The 20074-nt window shown below is 42.5% G+C and overlaps 1 protein-coding gene across 1 annotated transcript in view; it reads right to left on the reverse strand.

The window, feature by feature from the left end:
- Positions 1–1954: 1954 nt before the first annotated feature.
- The window catches only part of SLC13A3 (solute carrier family 13 member 3), a 53679-nt gene continuing 35559 nt past the window's right edge, over positions 1955–20074 (reverse strand). The window contains exons 7-13 of the mRNA XM_048499043.1: positions 17497–17586; positions 13415–13519; positions 10987–11084; positions 9380–9492; positions 8287–8448; positions 5854–5991; positions 1955–3862 (exon numbers count right to left, since the gene is read on the reverse strand). Of these exons, the coding sequence (XP_048355000.1) occupies positions 3671–3862; positions 5854–5991; positions 8287–8448; positions 9380–9492; positions 10987–11084; positions 13415–13519; positions 17497–17586 (898 nt within the window). The 3' untranslated portion in view covers positions 1955–3670. The remainder of the gene's footprint in view (positions 3863–5853; positions 5992–8286; positions 8449–9379; positions 9493–10986; positions 11085–13414; positions 13520–17496; positions 17587–20074) is intronic.

The raw sequence follows: 20074 nt of genomic DNA on the forward strand, positions 1-20074 counted from the left end.
GACGGGGACATGGCCAGGCATTCTGGGGGGGGGGGCATTAATAATTTCTCTGTTACTGGAAAAAACTCTTACTGTAAAAAAAAAGTTCCTAATTTCCAGCTGGTATCTTTCTGTCCATAATTTAAACTCATTATAGCAAGTCCTATTGTCTACTGCCAACAGACACAACTAAAGACTCCCCTGGACCCAATAGTTGTTAAAGGGTCCCCCCTCTTCCTAGCCGGCAAGCTCTGGGCTACAAGAAAGAAGAAGAGAGGGGGAGGCAAGGGTGTGGAGATGGAAAAGTGGACCCAATTAGTAACCCCCTCTCGGCACACACAAATAATTAGTACCCCACTCTCGGGAACTGGTGAGAACCTGCTGGATCCCACCTCTGGTTATATGAGGATGTAATTTGGCACTGCCTATCTACAATTCTCCAATAAGCATTTGGAACCAAGTAAAGTTATTTATCCTTTCTATAGCACTCACCCTCACAATAACACTCTGAAGCAGGTCACTGTTATCTTCCTATTTACTCTGGCTGAGGGACCATGACTGGCTTAATATCGTGTTTCCCCGAAAATAAGACAGTGTCTTATATTAATTTTTGCTCCCAAAGATGCGCTAAGTCTTATTTTCAGGGGATGTCTTATTGTTCCGCTCCACAGGTGCATGCTCTGGTGTTCTGTTCGACGGGCATGCTTCCAAACAAAAACTTTGCTACATCTTACTTTTGGGGGATGCTTTATATTTAGCACTTCAGCAAAACCTCTACTATGTCTTATTTTCAGGGGATGTCTTATTTTCGGGGAAACAGGATGAAGCCCCAAGTGCAATATTTTAAGAGCAGTGGGTATGGTTTGAAAGTACCCTCACTATGTTCAATATGAACATATATTTTTCTACTCTGGAGTGGTCTTCCAAAAACTGTTTCCATGCTTTTAGCACCATTTGGTTTGAACTTGGCAAAAAATGAGTATAGAAATCCCCTACGGGCTAGCACCTGCAGTCACCAACGTATCTCTCCCACCCTAAAGCAGTTTGGTCCCCCATCTTTACAAAAATTTCATAGGGTAAAGGATGAATGAATAGTTCACAAAACATACAGGCACCACTTTAAAATAAAGCAAATTGTGAAGCTGAAATGTTAGTGAAAAATCTGCACTGACTACTGATGAGGGGAGCTGTGACTCTTGAAAGCTACTACCCTGACAATCTTGTTGGTCTCTAAGGTGCTGCTGGAATCGAATCTAGCATTGTCAAAATGCTAGGCCTGCTTCTTTCCCAAAGTGAATTATCTGCTGAGTTTAAAGCAAACATTCCAAGTCTTCCCCCCCACCTTCCCCACTGGCTCATAGTTCAACCTCAGAATTGAAAAGTGCAAAGCAAATGATTGGAAACACGAAGGCTTATTCCCATGTTTCTTAACTGTCTACCAGTAGAGAAAACCCCAAATAACACTCCTAGAAATGCTTCTGAAGCAACAGTGCTCATGTTGCACAACTTAATCACTTGCAAAACGTTAAGAATACAGTATCTTGGCAGACCTATTTCCACATGCCAGCATCAGAAGTCCACTTCCTGTTGGGCCTCATTCTCATAATCTGGCCATTGTTGAACATTACATGCCAATATGTCCTCCTGGTGCGATGAGCACATCCCATTGAACAAAGGAGCACTGTGGATAGTTAATGGCTGCAAAGTGCTGTTGCTGGGATCCGCACGACAATATCACAACCGACATCTGACTATGATGCTAATTGGCACTTTCACAGTAAATGACTGTCAGTCATACACATACTAAGGGTCCATCTAGACCAGGGGTAGGGAACCTGCGGCTCTCCAGATGTTCAGGAACTACAATTCCCATCAGCCCCTACCAGCATGGCCAATTGGCCATGCTGGTAGGGGCTGATGGGAATTGTAGTTCCTGAACATCTGGAGAGCCGCAGGTTCCCTACCCCTGATCTAGACACACATTTTTTTCACTCTGCTGCTGTCATATACAAGAGAAGAATCCACATTGTCATTCTTGAAAGCCATATACTATCTAGATTTCTCACCCCAAAGGTGGACATTTTCTTCTAGACTGAAGGTTTCCACTGTTTCTCCTTCAGGGCATCCTCCTCCACAGGTGATTTTTCTTTACTGATTTTTTCTGAATGAAGTTATTATGCCTATGTACTTCTTCACTTAGACAAGTGGCTAATTTGATCTCTTAGCAGAAATTACAAATGTAGCTGCTCCACGATTTTGTCTCAAGATTCCCTCTCTCATTACTAGTCCTTACTTTGGCATACTTGCAAGACTTCATGGAGGGAGAGGTAAGCTAGTGTATAGGTACCCAGGTGTAATTAGGGCGGAGGAGGAGGAGAGTTGGAGGAGTTTTGATTACACCCCGCTTTTCTCAACCGAAAAAAGTATCAAAGTGACTTACAAACTTCTTCCTCTCTCCACAACAGTCACCTTGTGAGGTAGGTGTGGCTGAGAGTGTGTGGAGAGAATTGTGACAAGCCCAAGATCACCCAGCAGGCTTCATGTGTAGAAGTGGGGAATCAAATCCTACTTAGAGACCACCTGCTCTTAAACTCTGCATTACATTGGCTCTCCATATCTAAAATAGGCACAGAATTCTGGGAGAGGGAAATGTTTGTCCTGTGACAGGAGGCACAAATATGAAGAGAAATGAGGCAGAAGCACTTGTGTGGACACACACCTAATACTTAGATCTGATATACATACTGGATATGAAAAGAAAGACCAGACAATGAGCGTCTTGAAAGCCTTCAGTAGTTTTTAGAAATGGTCGGAGCAGACACAGCACTGAATCCTTTGGTCACTAGGAGTTCATGAACAACCTTTGTTCTGAGGTTCACACAATCGCTTCTCCTCTTGGGTCATGAACAGATCCAAGACTGAAGACTTCTTATATTATGGGTTAAAAATCCCAGTTTGTTGGCAAGGAAATGCTTCAGTGTGTTGAATTCCCCAAATTAAGATGTCACATCAAATGAAAGACTTCCTAAATCAGGAAGTGTTCAATCCTGGTTGTTTTTGTTGTGGGAGGAGGAGAGATTCATGAGCACAAAAACAAACGAAGTGCATTCTCATCATGAACACACTCTGGTTTATAATTCCAAAGAGCTCGATTTCACAAAGGCTTATTTGGGAATAAAATCTTCTTGGTTTTTAAGGTGCCACTAGACTCTTGTTCATTTAAACATCAAAATGCAGTTTAGGTATTCCTATAATTTTTCAACCAAATGAGCTGTCTGACTGCGGCATTCTCCAAGTTGTTCCCTATTATTCTTAACATAACTGTTTTGTTCCACCTCATGAGGCTGTGCCCCCTCATTTGCAAAGGGCCTGTGCAAACCTGAAAGGAACAATGGAGGGAAAATATGCCTTGTTTTCCTAACTATTATATTCCCATTTGTTGCATGTAGTTTTCTCCCCAATTTGCTGCCTGATCTCAGAAGGATCTTTAAAACCCTGAGCTCTCAGTCATCACCTTGGGCAAAGCTTGTTCATCTGATTAACAAAGTCTGCTCTTTATTCTAAGGAGTGGCAGATGCAGCTAGGTAGCCCCCACCCCAGACAAATGGGACAAAAGAGATCCTGTGCTTGATGCTGACTGATTTCGGTGCCCAGATCTGAAGGTAGTTGCTCCCTCTCAAAGATGCTTTGCTCATGATCTACTCAGTGAGTTCAAAGTGATATTCTGAACATCTTCCAGAAGAAAGGTGGTGTTGGTATTTTCCAAATGCATGTTGGCCCAGGCAGGGAACGTGCCTATCTGGAAGATGCTCTTAGCCCAAGTGTTGATAGCCAGGCTCAGAAGTAAAACCCCCATCAGATTCATAAGCAGACCAGCCTTCGCCTATAAGAGGAAAAAACAAAGGAATGAGTTGCTTCTGATTCACAGAATACAGGGAATTGAAGGGATGGGTCATGGCTTAGTAGTAGAGAATTTGCCTTAAATGCTGAAGGTCCCAGGTGCTCTGTCATCTCCAGTTAAAGAGAACAGGTAGGAGGTGATATCAAAGGCCTCTCTCCTGAGACTGAGGGGTAGACTTGTCCTTCACAAAAGCAGGGCTTACTTAGATAGATGCTGGGGAGGCTGGCGGTCTACTGTGAGATGGACAAGCTAAAAATCAATCACAGTAAAACTAAAGTAGTAAGTGTTGGAAATAATAAAATCCAGCACAAATGGGTTATTCAGTGACAGGAAACAGAACAATGTTTTTCCCTCAGATATCTGGGTATAAATTTGCAGTCCACTCTACCATGGCAAGCAAATCTCCATAGTCCCAGAAATCTTTAATGCAAATCTCATTACAGCATGATGTACAATAGGTGATCTACTAAAATTTTACTATTCAAAGGGTGGCCAGTTGGTCGTGCCAGCTCTTAATGTGTTTCAGAACAAAGTACTTGCCCAACTTCTTTATGATTCAGAAATCTCGGGCAGGAAATTGAGTTTCGCTGAAAAACTAGAAACCACCCAGAACAAATTTCTGAGGAAGATCCTGGGTCTCCAACAAGCTACCCCTGCAGCACTGTTACGATTGGAGGTGGGCCTCCCTGCCATTTCTACAAGGATTAATCTCAGACTGCTACTTTGTTACATAAAACTAGAAAGTATATCTGAAGACCATTTAGTGAAGTTCTACTCTTGGCATTTGGAGAAAGACAACTTTTTTTCAGGATGGTTTCATAGTTTTCCGAATGATTAATGGTATTCCAGAATTTTCTGGGACTATGGAAATGCATCCTGTACATTTCTGTAATAGGGATGGGGAGTGTTCAGGTTTGGGCTTTGCTTTGCCAGCTTCAGTAGTTTTGTTTTTCTTCAAATGTACTGATTTCCTGAGCAATAGAGGGGAGATACCATTGCCTTCTAATGGGATCACTGGGAAGGATCAAGAGAGCATTTCCAGTAGCCCGTCGCATGAGTCCAGTCTCCAAGACAATCTCCAGAGAAAGTTACTTTAAGGGAGGATAGTTGTTGTATGACTCTCCCCACCTTCCTGTTTGCTTCTGTTCTAGGAGTTGTGACCTTTTTAAAAAATCTGGTTTGTCCTCTGATTTGCTTTTATATGGACCTGGTGTGATTTTTGGATCGGCTTTTTCATTATTTGTACTTTTTTGTTATGCGGAGCTGTTGTGTGGGCAGCCAAGCCTTGTGGGATTCCAGAAGCCCGTTTGAAAGCCTGACCACCTTTTCTCCATATGTTGGGCTGGGCCTTTGATGCCAGTGATGGGGGCATTACATCTGGAAGGGAGAGCTGCAATGTGGCCCTAAGCCACCAATGGGGTCAATGCCGCCCAGAAAAGTCTGTGCCTGATTAGGTCTTCCTAAGCATTAAACTATAAAATAGGAAGTTCAGCATGGTAATCACCCCCCCTCCCCCCATGTGGAATGTACTATTTTCAGGAGTCTGTGAAACCACATCCCTTTGCTGAATTCTTGTGAAATGGTATTTTTTTGCGGGGGGGGGGGGGCTTTTGAGTAGAGGGAAGACATTCAGCACAAATGTGGTGTCATAAGCTTAAAAGAATAAGTTGCCTCAGACCCTCCACATTGATTTTCCTGTAGGAAAGAACGTATCGTTAACCTGAAATTGGGGGGGGGGGGGAGGAGAGCAGAACAGAATCCCAGAACAGTAACCAAAATTCCACAATAATGAAAAAAATGACCCCTTGAATTGGCCCCAGATTTTTTTCCCCTTGTGCACACCACTAATTAATATAGACGTGACCACAGACAATAACTACTGGTTCATTTGTAATTTTCTGATAAATTCAAGGATACTAAACCACGTGTTCCTACCACGATCTGTGATATGAATAGAACATAGGACAACTTACCATATCTTTGACCATTAAGTGCCCGGAAGCAAAAGCAATTGAATTTGGGGGTGTGGCGACTGGAAGCATGAAGGCAAATGAGCATCCTATCGTTCCTGGAACCATTAAGTAGAGGGGATTCACTTTCAGATGAATGGCCTTAAAAGAACAAAGCAAACATTAGGGAACTGGTATGCTGATATTTATTAGCTGGATTGTAGTCACCTGATAAAACTCTTCAAAAGACTATTAAAGCAGTAGTGGTGTGCATTATTAATTCTATATGTTTCCACTACAGGATCCTCTTTGAACATTCTGGACAGAGTCTACTATTCAACCTTCTCCTTGGGTTCATTTCTCCAGAAGGCCCACAGTTAAGATTTCCTTCCACCCCTGCTGTGTATTTCGAAAGAAAGGAAGAAAAAATAGACAAATGAACACACATGACACTGCCTTATTCTGAATCAGACCATTCGTTCGTCAAGGTCAGTACTGTCCTGTTCCACACTGCCTACTCCCTGGTCCTCTCAAATGGAGATGCCAGGGATTGAACCGGGGACCTCCTGCATGCCAAGTTCTACCAGTGAGCCATGGACCCTCCTCTAAATGGCCCCTAACTCTTGGATCATGAATTCAAACCTCTAATCCAGCTGCAGTTCAACCCCATTCTTTCCCTTCTCCTGAGCTAGGATTAGAGCAGGGGTAGGGAACCTGCGGCTCTCCAGATGTTCAGGAACTACAATTCCCATCAGCCCCTACCAGCATGGCCAATTGGCCATGCTGGTAGGGGCTGATGGGAATTGTAGTTCCTGAACATCTGGAGAGCTGCAGGTTCCCTACCCCTGGATTAGAGTTTTCCACTATCAGAGAATGAAGGCCCAGTGCAGAAGGTTGAAGCTTCATTAGTTTCAGATTCAACCAGACCCTTATTGGCTTGGGATCCTGCTAATCCCATCTCGGTCATGTTAACCTCTCTTCTGCCATAATCTGCTTCGCTCTTCCAGCTCCCATTTGCCCTTCTCTGCTTCCCCACATGCGTAATTACTTCCTTGGATTTTCATCCCAGCTTCTAGTCATACTTTTTGGCACTTACCTTGGAGACTTAACAATAAGGCTCACGGCTAAGTCTGGAGGACCAGAAGGATTACTGAACTCATCAACCACCACCAGCTATCTCCTGTGCCAGCTGACAGATTTCTAGCAGCCTGTGCTGCTCACCACCGCCAATGTGGGCCTATATTGTCCTCCCACAAGGATACAGAAGTTGGCAGCCAGGCATGAGAAAATCACACAAAGCAGCAGCAGCATCTGTTGCTATTGTGTGCCATGTGTAGCATTCATTGCTACCCCTGCAGTGCATGGACTGGAATGAGGATTCCTTGCATCTAGAGACAAGACAGGAATGGGGTGTGGTGGGGTGTGGAGGAACAGATCGTTTGCCTGGTACACATGCTGCTCTAATGCAAAGCAGGGATGAGTTTCAAAGCAGATGAAAAGTGTCCGTCCAGCATTAATATTCAGGACTTGGCACTAGCAGAGCCTTTTCCCTGGCAATGAGCAGAAGAAATTGTTGCATGGATGGGTGACTTGACTCGTTTTCAGTTACACACCCCATTCTGGCAACAGGTACTAGGATTCCTCCTTCTTTGATGAACATGATTTGTTAAAAACAAAGGCAGCTCAAGCATACTATTTACACGAATTCAGGCTGCTCCTACATGGAGGTTTTCCTCAGCTTTGGCTTCCTTACAGAAGTGTTGTTTTGGTCCACATGACATTGTCCTCCCCTTTTCCCTGACTTGGCTGCAATATTTGCTAAACCTAATTTGATGCTTTAAAAAAAATTAAAGACTGAAAATGCTTTCTGATGGTGGAAGGGGCAGCCACTGTGACTGTGGCAAGGAAAGAAGAAGAGTTTGGATTTATATCCCCCCCTTTCTCTCCTGTATGGAGACTCAAAGGGGATTACAAACTCCTTCCCTTCCTTTCCCCGCAACAGACACCATGTGAGGTAGGTGGGGCTGAGAGAGCTCTGAGAGAACTGTGACTTACCCAAGTCCACCCAGCAGTTTTTGTGTAGGAGTGGGGAATCAAACCCAGTTCTCCAGATTAGAGTCCACCTGCTGTTAACCACTACACCACACTAGCTCTAAGAAAGGGGAAAAGTTTCATGTGGACACTCTGTTGCCACTGTGACTGCCTCTGCATGGGAAGCAGCAATGAGAGCTACACAGAGACTCATCTCCGGGTGGAAGCAGCCCACAAGTCAGCTGTATGGTATTTGGAGCTGAGCTGCTGATTATGTCATGTGTCCACGCTGTTAACCAACACCAGAAGGGAATTGGTGTGGACCACTGTGGGCTTTATGTTTGAGCTGATTTAATCTTCACGTGTGAGAAAGGCCTTCATTGATGCAGCTGCTATGTGGCTGGGAGATTTGCAAGCATTTCTTACCAATTCTGCCAGAACGGGAAGGAATATTATGATCGTGGCAGTGTTACTAGCAAATTCAGTGAACATGGCAATCACTATGGTGATGAGAATAACAGCCAAGGGAGGAGGGAGATTCTCCAGAGGGCCCAGGCGGCCTCCAATCCAGATGGACAAGCCCGATTCCTACAATGGGAAAGAAAATCCAGACGTTTCCATAAGAGAGTTGACTTGACTGTATTTTTGTGACTTCAGCTCTGCTTGCAAAATGATAAATTGAAGGCATGAAATAGTTGTACCAGAGGAGTATACACAGAGACTAGCTAGGACCTCAGCGAACAGAAGCAGAATATGTTTGAATGCCAGTTGCTGAGAGGAAATGAAAGGGGAGTTTTTGGCCTCTCTATGCCCTCTTTCTGGCTGTTTTAAGAAGGCATCTAGTTGGCCTGTCTGAGAAACAGGGTGCTAAAACAGATGGACCTTTGAACAGACCCAGTACAACTGTCATGCTCTGATAATGTCATGTGCAGGGATGGGGGGGGGGGGGGCAGAATACAAGTGGCCATTTTACCTCACTTTCTAGCTAATTAGCATGGTGCAATAGTAAGAGTATTGAACTAGGATCTGGAAGACTCTGCCAGGAAAACTTGCTGGGTGACCTATCTCCTAGAGCTGTCATTAGACTGAAAATGGAGGAAGGGCAAACAATGTCAGCTATCCTGAGTTCCATGGAGGAGAAGCAGGATAAAAATGGGGCACTGCTCTCCAAAATCCTAATACTACTTCAAATTAAGGCCAACTTTCATGGCAATGTATGAGTCCTGGAAAGCCCCTCTGCAGTGGCTTTTCTCTCTGTATAATGTTTTCGCAAAGATCTGGAGATTATTATCATATGCCCTGCCCCCTTTATCCTCAAAACAATCAATTGAGTTAGGTTAGGCTGGCAGAGAGTAACTGGTCTATGGTCACCAGTGAATTTCAAGACAGTGCAGTGATTTGAATAATGGTTTCCTCAGTCAGACATTTTAACCACTCCACCACTGCAGCTCTTGAACCGCAGATACAACTTTTCCAGGAAAAGTCAGTACTTAGAAAACTGGATATTAGACAAGCATACCTCACACCCTTTGGCCATAGCAAAACCTCCTCCGAGCAACAAAATTATGCTCCAAGGTACGCTTTCTTCAGCTTTTCTCCATGATAGCAAGGGTTTGCTTTCAGTGTTTGGTGCTACACAAACAAATTAATGACACAGAAAAGAAACAGATTATCATCATCATCATCATCATCATCATCATCATCATCATCATCATCATCATCATCATCATCATCATCATCATCATTATTATTATTATTATTATTAATTACATTTTTAAACCGCCCTCCCCTGGAGGCTCAGGGCGATGTACAACATTTTCATATCAAACAATACAATAAAACCAATATAAAACAGTAGATTAAAATTCCCAGCTCAACAATTGTATACAAGTATGGCGACTTCATTCTCCCAACCCCAACCCCGCCCACGGGAGGCCTAGATGATATGGGGTCTGATGGTTATCTCGGCTGGCCAACCTGCAATTCCTCCCCACCCACCCCCCACACCACTTGCTATTAAACCATGAGTCTAAATCATGGCCCAAGGTTGGTTTGGAAACTTGGCTCACAGGCCAGGGAATAACTACACGATGTTGTTCTGTGAGGTTTAAATGGCATGGGGAATGTACAAACCTTTATTGTTTGAGCTGGGGGCAAGGGAGGGGAAGAGAAACCATGAGAATGTTAGCCTGAAGATTTCCAACCACGTTCCTATTAAAGGCACACCCCAATTTGTTATTATGACTTACTGCAATTTCACATTAGTTTCCATACACAGAATTTCATATCTATATATTGAAAGTTGTATATCTGGACAATATACCAATGGTCATGGTATGGGGGTTGTTCCATTTGGAAAATGGTAAAAGTGGTACATAACTTTGTGATGAGTGGTAACATAACATGGTAAAAGTGTACATAACTTTGTGATGAGTGAAAGAGGTGAGAAATGATCTCCCTGTATCATAATTCCAGAAGTTGGTATTTGGTAGTACTAACTTTAGAAAATCAGCATGGCATCGTGGTTAGGAGTGGCAGATGAATCTAGCAAACTGGGTTTGAGTCCCTATTCCATGAAGCCTGCTGGGTGACCTTGTCCTAGTCACAGTTCTCTCAGAACTCTCCCCATGGGGAGACAGGCAATGGCAAACAGCCTTTGAACGTCTATTGCCGTGAAAACCCCCTTTGTTTGTATGGGAGGGGTCACCTGGTTTCTTTAACAGGCAAGGGCATTTTCTTCAAATGTCATCGGGCATCTTGTGAACTGTGAAAAGAGTGTGGCTATTACACAAGAATATGAGCTGATGCAAACAGGAAGATCCTCTGAAAATTGATGTGCGTAAATGCCTAGGATGAGGCACAACAAGCACAGTCATAGCACAAGATTATAAATGAACATCAGAATGGGAGGAGAGCATTTAATACCAACACAGTTAGTGCTCTTGTTAAATTGATGCCCTTGCCTGTTAAAGAAACCAGGTGACCCCTCCCATACAAACAAAGTGACAGTGACCGAGACAGCCAGCTGCTTCTTGCATATTCATTGGAAATTAGCTTGATGATAATGTCTACAGAAAACTCAGAAGACAAGAACAGGGTCTTGGTGTTGGCCAAACAGCTCCTTACCTTTCAAGTCAAACCACCATTTAAGGGATGGCCTTTTTGAAGGGAAGAAGAACAGCACTGTCACTATTGTGACTCCAGTGACTGCATCTGTGACAAAACTGAAAAAAGAAGAAGGAAGAGATACACTGAAAGTAGAAAAAGACCATCCTTATTCACAGAGAAAGGAATGGAAGAGAATCAGGGATCTGTCAAAGAAGTTTTTGCACCAGATATCAGTAACACTCATGGTTTGTGTCTCTCTTTCTCTTCTGTGAATTACAGGCCCACAATTGGCTACCTTTTCAATGGCAAAACTAGCTATAAATCTAAATAAAAATTAAAGAGAACATGAAGTCCTAATCTCGTATAAAGACTTGTCTCCTGCAATTTGTTTGATTATTGATAGAATGATTGATGATATAGGCCCAATGGCAGCCATCGTCTTCTGTCAGGACATCAGAAGGTTAACTCCCCCTTAGGATAAAGAGTCTTCTGAGAGAACTTTTGAGCTATCTGCAAAGGAAACTTTGATAAATTGATCTAATTTGGTTAGGAATTATGATCCCTTTGTGATAAACAGAGACACCAACAGGATAAGTTAATTATGCAATCATTTGTCTTCATTCAGCAGAAAAATTTAACTGTCTTTTTATGACTCATGCAACTGTGTTGTTAAGCTTTATGTACTTCATCAATTTGAACAGGAAAGAAGACAAGAAGGCCCAAAATATTGTTTGCGGTGCATAGAATATGGCTGCAGTCCAGTTTCTCTAACATGCCTTTTGGAGAAAAGTTTGGAATGCAATGCATATTGAGGGTGCAGCAGAGGCATATGGCCTATAGGGACATGGGGTCACCCATGTCCCCGAGTGTTTGCCTTTTGGTCACATGACAAAATGGCATGCGCCCCAACAGCACACCACTGAGCCCACCCCTCTTGCAGGGAGGTCGGGTGGGGCTTGGCTGCTGGTGGCCACGGCGCCCACCTGGGCCACACCACCATCAAGCCCCGCCCCCAGCCTCCATGCAGGCCGGCTTTTGCCCTCCCCAGGCCCTGGGGACAGCAGGAGCCAGCCTGCAGAGAGGCGGTGGTGGGGCATGAGCCCCACCCCCCACCCCCGAATGGGAAGGTGCAGGGGTGGGGGGGCATGGGTGGGGGGGTGCCTGGAGGAGGTGTTGTCTCCGGGTGCCATTTCCCCTCAATACGCTTCTGGGTTCCGCAGAAAAATTCAGTGGACTATGTAATTTGGCCTTAAATATGTTTGTAGAAAGTATTCCCAAAACCAATATTCTGAAGTTGAGGTGGTAGCAATGATGTCGGTCCTCTCTTTTTTTTTACTGAATTAACAGAGAGTTCAAGCACTTTTCACATTTCAAGGATCTCATCTATTTATTTATTTGTTTATTTATTTGTTTGTTTGTTTGTTTGTTTGTTTCACTTGTATACCGCCCTCCCCCAAGGGGCTCAGGGTGGTTTACAACATTTAGGTGATACAGTTTGAACATTTAGGTGATACAGTTACAGGAAAAAATTAAATTGCTTTTTAATGGAGGTAAGAGTGGCTTCCTTATCTTGAAACATTAGATGTAAATCATATACACATGCTGGTTGGCTTATCTGAACTTATGTTATCTAGTTATAAACAAATAAATCAAGATATGATTACATGATTATATCAGGTTTAGAGAAAGATAAGATTGATATTTTTCTATAAATATCTACTTCTGTGACAAGCAAATCAGATTTCTTTGGCTGAAAGTCTCAGAAGAAGAATAGATGAGATCTCTACGTGAGATTTCTTGGGTAACTTGTGCTTTTTAATAATCCATAAAAACGGTGAGACAAAAAGCTGAAAACCTGATTTGCTTTATAAAACTATTACTTGCTACTATGATTAAGGAATGCTAGGAACATTGATCATTACTTATCACAGTAATTGTAGGAGTAATTTTTTCATGCTTGTATTTTTTCCTATCTTGCTCAAGGAAAGAATATTTTCTTTTCTCAAATAAAAGATCATAGTTTCTACAGATGTTCTGCCTGGTTTGTTGATTAACAGTTCAGAGAACCGAACAATCCCCCCTATTTGTTTGTATTATCAGAGTTTAAGGTTGTGAATCACTTTTAATATGATAAATCCTGGAGAACTCGGCAGCTAAACAGTTTTGCACAGGCAAAGCCTTTAAAATTCTTTAATACAGATCCTCTAATAGGTTACAGGAGAGAATATCTCATTACCAACTCCCGGCAATACATATGCCAGTTAAGAGGACATTTTCATGGCTTGCATTGCTTGAAAGATTGTCACCTTTCCATGACAATCAGATTGGCTTTTTCAAGAAATGTATGAATGAACATTTAGTTTATTTAATCTGTTCAAGCTGGACAATACTATGAAGGGAACCAAGTGTGATCATACCGCATGGAAGCATGGAAGAAGTGCCTTACCCTGGTGTGAAAAAGTTTGCCCAGCCTGTAATAAATTTCGGGTCTCTGGAGAACAGCAGGATGGCAAATAAGCAGAAGAGAACCAAAACTGCCTGTTCTGCAAACCTGCAGGGGAACAAAACATAATGAGTCATTCATCGAATGTTTCATATCCTAAAGTTGCTTACAAGTACAACTAGATTCTCTGGATGGAACCCTATATAACAGTGGTGGCGAACCTTTGGCACTCCAGATGTTATGGACTACAATTCCCATCAGCCCCGCCAGCATGGCCAATTAGCTGGCAGGGGCTTATGGGAATTGTAGTCCATAGCATCTGGAGTGCCAAAGGTTCGCCACCACGGCTATATAACATGGGTCCGAGCAGCTCTCAGTTTGTGAATAAATTATAACCCAAGGTTCAGCAAAGCATCTAACACTGAAGATCAGTGAGGGGATTTTTGTTGTTGTGCATTACAACATCTCATGAGAGTGAAATACTTGGATCAGTCATCCAAACAAAACAGTGAGTATGGCTGTACAGAACTTGAATATATTTTTTCTATTGAATGCAATAAAAATTGTGGGGGAAAGTTTGAGGGATTCAGGAAGAGAAAGAAATCCTGTAAATGAGCAGTTATATAGGAGCTCACTCAGTTATACTTTATTCTTTCGGGCATTCTATTTTCAGAAAATTCTAGGGTCCAAATCACAAAACATTAGATGTAAGGGCAGCAGAGATGCTGATGCCAGGCATTAGAAATCTGGAGTTGCTAATCAAATTGGCAATGACCGGTTTAATGTACTCTCAGTGCTCTTAGAATAGGGAAAAGAGCCTTTGATTCCAAAGATGACACTCTGCAGGATGCTGGCAGAGGAAGAAGGGAGAAGGCTAATTTCTTTCATTTAAAGCTAGCAGAACAAGTTACTTCTGAAGGAACATTTGAATTAATAATTAGGTTGACCTCGAACTGGTGTCTGACTGCGTGAGATGAATCCTGTGACTATGACAAGCATTTTTCTTTATCAAGTCATATCTGCACAGGGCTGCAGGTGTGGCGTGTATGTATTGGGATATGCTGGAGAAGGGACCAGGTAGATGAGGATATGCTGGAGAGGGGACCAGATTGGCTGAAAAGTTAAACTCTCTCCATCAAGGCCCTGCATTGTTGCTATTGACTAAGGAAAACCACTTGGTAGTTCTGAACACAAGTCCCATTTCTCATCTCTTTTCATCAGACAGTCCATGTAATATTCAAAACACATGTGCCAGAAATCTGAAAACGACCCAGTGTTTGTTGCTGTATACAGGGGCAGAGTGAGGAGAAACTGCGCCCAAGGCATGCGTGTGCCCCGCGCCCCTGCCACACCCTGGAATACCCTGGAACGCCCCTCCACTGTTGGCGCTACGCCACAGGCTGTATATGGATGCATGCTCAAATACTAAACAGATCCTATAACTTTCAACTTCTTCCTTTCTTAACTTAAGAAATTAGCACCAGTTTCCTCTGACAAAACATTAAAGAGAAAGGAATACTCTCCACTGAGTAATGTATTAAACCATACTCTCTTAATTACTTTTGTGCAACCTGAGCAGAACTGTTAGTTCTCAGCAGTCATTATGTCAACAATAATTCATTAAGTCTTCAGTAGCGCATCATTTGTCTATGGGATTGTTCATGAACATTTCACTACAAATATTCAAAACTCAGCAGGCTGGCTAATTAGAGAATTAGTCTGTTCATTGGTTAAGTAATTTAGAAGGTGTAATTAACCAACAAATTCTCAGCTGGGGTAATTCAAATTGACTCTGCAATTTGAAATTCACTTTGGAGGTTTACTTGATACAGGCCTTCTGAAGCCCCTTTAATGTGAATTGAAAGTGGAAATGGTTGTGAAAAGCAAATTTTAAAAAGAATCTGGAAAGGATTGGACAGAGGTTTCCAGTGATTAAAAAATGAAGGGAAGTCTAATAAAATTGACACAAAGAGTCAAACTGCACATTACATTTTTTTTGCCATTTTTCTTCTGAAAATGCAGCTGACAGGAACACTTTTTTCAAGGAGAAGAGTGGCATGAAGGAGGTGAAGAGTTCTTTTTCCCCCCTCCCCTGGTGTTCTCTTGCTGAAAAAATCCATTCACAAACTACTTACTACTAGTGGAGAAATAGACTATTTCCTTTGGAAGGAGCTACCTGGCTGGCTTTATTTTTCAGAAACGAAATAGCCGAGGACCGATAATCCCCTCCACTCATCCATTAACATGAAATAAACCATAAGGTATCATATGGCACCAAAAGCAAAAAAAAGAAAAAATCCCTCGTCACAAATGATTAATTAGCACTTGGAACATAGGATGGAAGCACATTATACGTCAGGAAGTTTATGTTCCCGAGCCCACTTTTCCAAGATAACATCTGCCTGTGTCTGTGTAGGTGGGATGCCATTTTGGAAAGAAAATCAGTTTAGAGGGTGAAGAGATGTGATTAATCCTTCGTAAACCCACCAATGTTCCCCCACCTCCTCATAACAAGGATGACATTTTCCCTTCAGGCGGGTTGACTTCTGATCTTAAAGCCTCGCCAGAGGCAAAACAAGACAAAGACAGTATGACGGACATACTACTCCCTAGGAATATGATTGGCAAAACCAGGGGAGACATGTGAACTGACCCTCTCATCGGGGATGGATTTCTGTGTCCCAGTGGCCAAAGTCCAACACTCTAGCATTGCACTGGGTCTCTGTACCATGCTTTCTAATATTTGGTTCATTGCTTACTTCAGGCCACGTAGAGAGCTTTATGTCTGAGAAAAGAATATGAAGACTTTTTTTCAACATCTGAACTCAGAAATCTGTCTGCTGAGCTATACTGTGTGTCTCTTCCCACATTCTGGCCACTGACTTTGGAATAACTACTAATGAAACAAACCAAGGATTGGTTGCCTGCGTTGGGATACTGGGGACTTAAATGAAAAGTGGATTTTGTCATCATGAGCATGACTTACTTGTGGATTTTCTTGTTTTAATTTAATTTAATTTTTCACAAAACAGACATAATACAGAACAAAAACCAAAGGGGGGAAAATGAGACTACATTAGTAACAGATTATACCAAAGGAACACCAAATACATTCAAAAAGAAAAATGTAACAGCTTCTACGTTATCATGCTCATATAATTAATTCATTTAAGATTATTAATCATTATCTATATCCAGCCCTTTACATTCTTGTCCGTCTTAAATATTTTAACATGCAGAAAATCTTGCACATTGTGCAGATCCAATCTAAAAAGATCCTTTTTTCCTTCACTATTTTGAAAATCTTGCTGTAGATCCAGTAAAGAGACTTTGAAAAGACACTAACAACAATAATTTTAAAAAACACAGAGAGAAAGTGAAAGTAGGAAATTGGACAGAAAAAAATGAGAACTGCTGCTTCTGGCAAACGGCATGCTTGCATTTACTGATCCTAGTTGTCATCAGAGCTGTTGGGTCGTAAATCAACCCAATCTAGTTCACCTGTTGAAATTAAAAGTCTCCAGAGCTTCTGAAGAGGCTAGAGGTCTGCTCTAATGCTGGCTAGTAATCACCTCTTTCAGTAAGTGCAGCCGGGAAAGCTCTACCATTGGAAAGCTGAAAGCTCTACCATTGGAAGTGCCATTTTCTCCATAAGTCCTCACCTACTTGTGGATTTTCTTGAGGCTCTTGGCTAGCTACTTCCAAATGAATTTAAAACTACATGGATGACAAGTCTAACCCAAACTGGAAACGGTCATGTTTACTTGTATTCTTACGCTGATTGATTTAGAATGTTTTTATTCCACCCTTCATCCAAGATGGTCAGGGTGATATACATCATTGTCCATTCATTCATTTTATCCTCAGAACAACCCTGTGAGGCAGGCAAGGCTGGTTCAGGGTCACTCAGCAGGCTCCATGGCAGAGTAGGGATCTGAAACCAGACCCGCCTAGTCCAATACTCCATCCGCTATACGAAGCTGTTACAATACTCCACGCAACTGTCTCACGGTAATAGTCCTGGCTCTTCCACTGATATTCTTCACCTCTGGTTTAATTCTTGCATTGTTTTATTTGTGACTTACTTCATTGGACCCAGTTTCTGGTATTCATCTCTTATTACTGATTTGGCTTTGGCTTCTGCATCGGCTCTGATTTCTGATTTCTTTGTTCTCCTATCAACACGGGAAGAAAAAAAAACTTTTTTAGTTCTCATATTGTAAGTACATGATGATATTTTCCCATTACTCCACAGAAAACTTCCTTGTGGGAAAGTTTAAGGTGTTATGGGTGCTTCTATTATCTTATCAGTGCACCTACAGGGAAACAGTTCAGGTCAATTCATTTTAGGAGGCCCTTTTAATTGAATATATATATATATATTTACTGTTGTTGACTACAGCTTTCTATAACAGGTACACCTAGCTTACCTAGGAGAATCATCTGCCACTCCAAATGTAAGTACAGCATAAAACATCAAATACAAAAAGCTGCAGCAGAGGAGGAAAGATATTGCAAGACTCTCTGCTGCTTCATTTCCCTTCTATGGATCAGAAGTTTAAAAAGCCCAGAAGAAGAAGTCAGGGAAACTGTGCAGGTGAAGGCACTTTTTGTTTTAACCTCCACTGAACGCTACCATTGTACTGCAATAGGGAGAACAAGGTACAAATTAAATTAAAAAATAATCAAAATCTGGCCTTCATCAACCTAGAACAGTGGTGGCGAACCTACGGCACTCCAGATGTTCGTGGACTACAATTCCCATCAGCCCCTGCCAGCACGGCCAATTTGCCATGCTGGCAGGGGCTGATGGGAATTGTAGTCCACGAACATCTGGAGTGCCGTAGGTTTGCCACCACAGACCTAGAAAAAAGTTTTTAAACATTTCTGGGAGTGCAAAAAAAACCCACAAAGCACCTCAGACAGGGTTCTTGATTCTGGAGAGCCACTGCCAGTCTAACTGAACTAGACAGACCAGTGCTCTGACTCAGTATGTGAGACATCTTCATATGATAAGCTGACAACCACAGAAGTCTAATTACTTCACCTTAGAAGCTCAAGAAGTCACTGGAGTTTCACGTGCTGTTAGTCACCCTCTTCCAACCACGCTCACAAGGACAAATCCAGCCTCTACATCTATGCAAAAGGTACTCCATTTCCCACGATCAGCCTTTTTGTAACTATCAAAATTTCTATTCACAAAAAGTAATCTAAACACAAATCAGGCTAAATGTATCAGAACTGCAATAATTTATCATCCACATGCAGCCTCGCTAGTAACAGATGCCTGATTCAGGGAGACATGAAAGAGACGAATTGATTGCTCAAGCATAACCATAAATTGTCTGCATCATTTACTTTATGCAAAGCACTACATGATGACAAAATAAAGACTTCTGATGTAATAAAGACTGAAACGCTAACGTTTTCCTGTCCATTTTATTCAGGGCTGAACATCTTAAGCAGACAACACTAGACTCAAGGGTGCTTGGCTCTTTGCTGCGCTTCTACACACTTTTCCTCTCATCTTGCATGGGTGCATTAGAAAGACATATCCATTTCAACCCTTTTCATGTTAATAACATTGGGCTGTTGACATACACTTCTGACATTCCCTAGACTTCCATTAACCCTACTAAAAACTAAATAAATCCATCATACATACAGTCTACCTTTTGCTTGGGATGCTGTAAATAGGAAGAGCATTCTGCTGAAAAAGGAAGGTTAAATATACTTCAGGGGCTTCTTATTTCCAAAGCAAGAGCAACTGGAAACCAGGGGTTCCACCTCCTGCCCAAGGGTGCCACTTTAGAGCCGGGGTCCCAGGGGGGGGGGGCATTGTCAGGCCTCCTCCTTCCCTCACAACTCTCCCTTACCTCCCAAACTCCATGTGGAATTCAGAAGCAGGGGAGAATTTGAACACTGAACAGGCCAGTGTTTATCGGGGCTTGCCCCGCTCAAACTCCATATGACGATCTGGAGCAGGTGGGCCTGTTTGATGCTGGGCTCAGCTTGGCCCAAACCTGGGGGGACATGTGCCCCAGGTTGGGAACCATAGGGTCTATGTCCCTAAGGCATAAATGACATTGGTGAGGTCTGCATTTTCCAGCACATAGCTCAGTCAAAACTAGTAATAGGCACTGTAGACTACATCCAACACCTAAATATCTATGATTAGTGCAAGTTCTAGATCATGTGAAACAGCAAGGTTGGATCACCCAAGCTGGACACCTGACCTTTCAAGGAGAGCATGACCTATCCAAGACATGTCTTCATTTTGACTGGGACATGGAACCTCCCACTATTGTTATGTTCATTTAGTCTAGACCAGGGGTAGGGAACCTGCGGCTCTCCAGATGTTCAGGAACTACAATTCCCATCAGCCTCTGTCAGCATGGCCAATTGGCCATGCTGGTAGGGGCTGATGGGAATTGTAGTTCCTGAACATGCTGGAGAAGTCAGATGGGGAATTCCTACCCCTGGTCTAGACTGAGTTTAAGTTTATTCACCTTCATCCAGTCCATTACAGAATTCAAACACAACTTCAGGACCAACATCACCACAAATGAGAAAGATGAAAAGGAACTATGTCACATGTATGTTATATCCAGCTTTTGTAACAAGTGAGTTTGACACTCCTGGTCTACAGAGTTTGCTAATTTG

The sequence above is a fragment of the Sphaerodactylus townsendi genome, linkage group LG05 (genome assembly GCF_021028975.2).
Source record: "Sphaerodactylus townsendi isolate TG3544 linkage group LG05, MPM_Stown_v2.3, whole genome shotgun sequence".
NCBI lineage: Eukaryota > Metazoa > Chordata > Lepidosauria > Squamata > Sphaerodactylidae > Sphaerodactylus > Sphaerodactylus townsendi.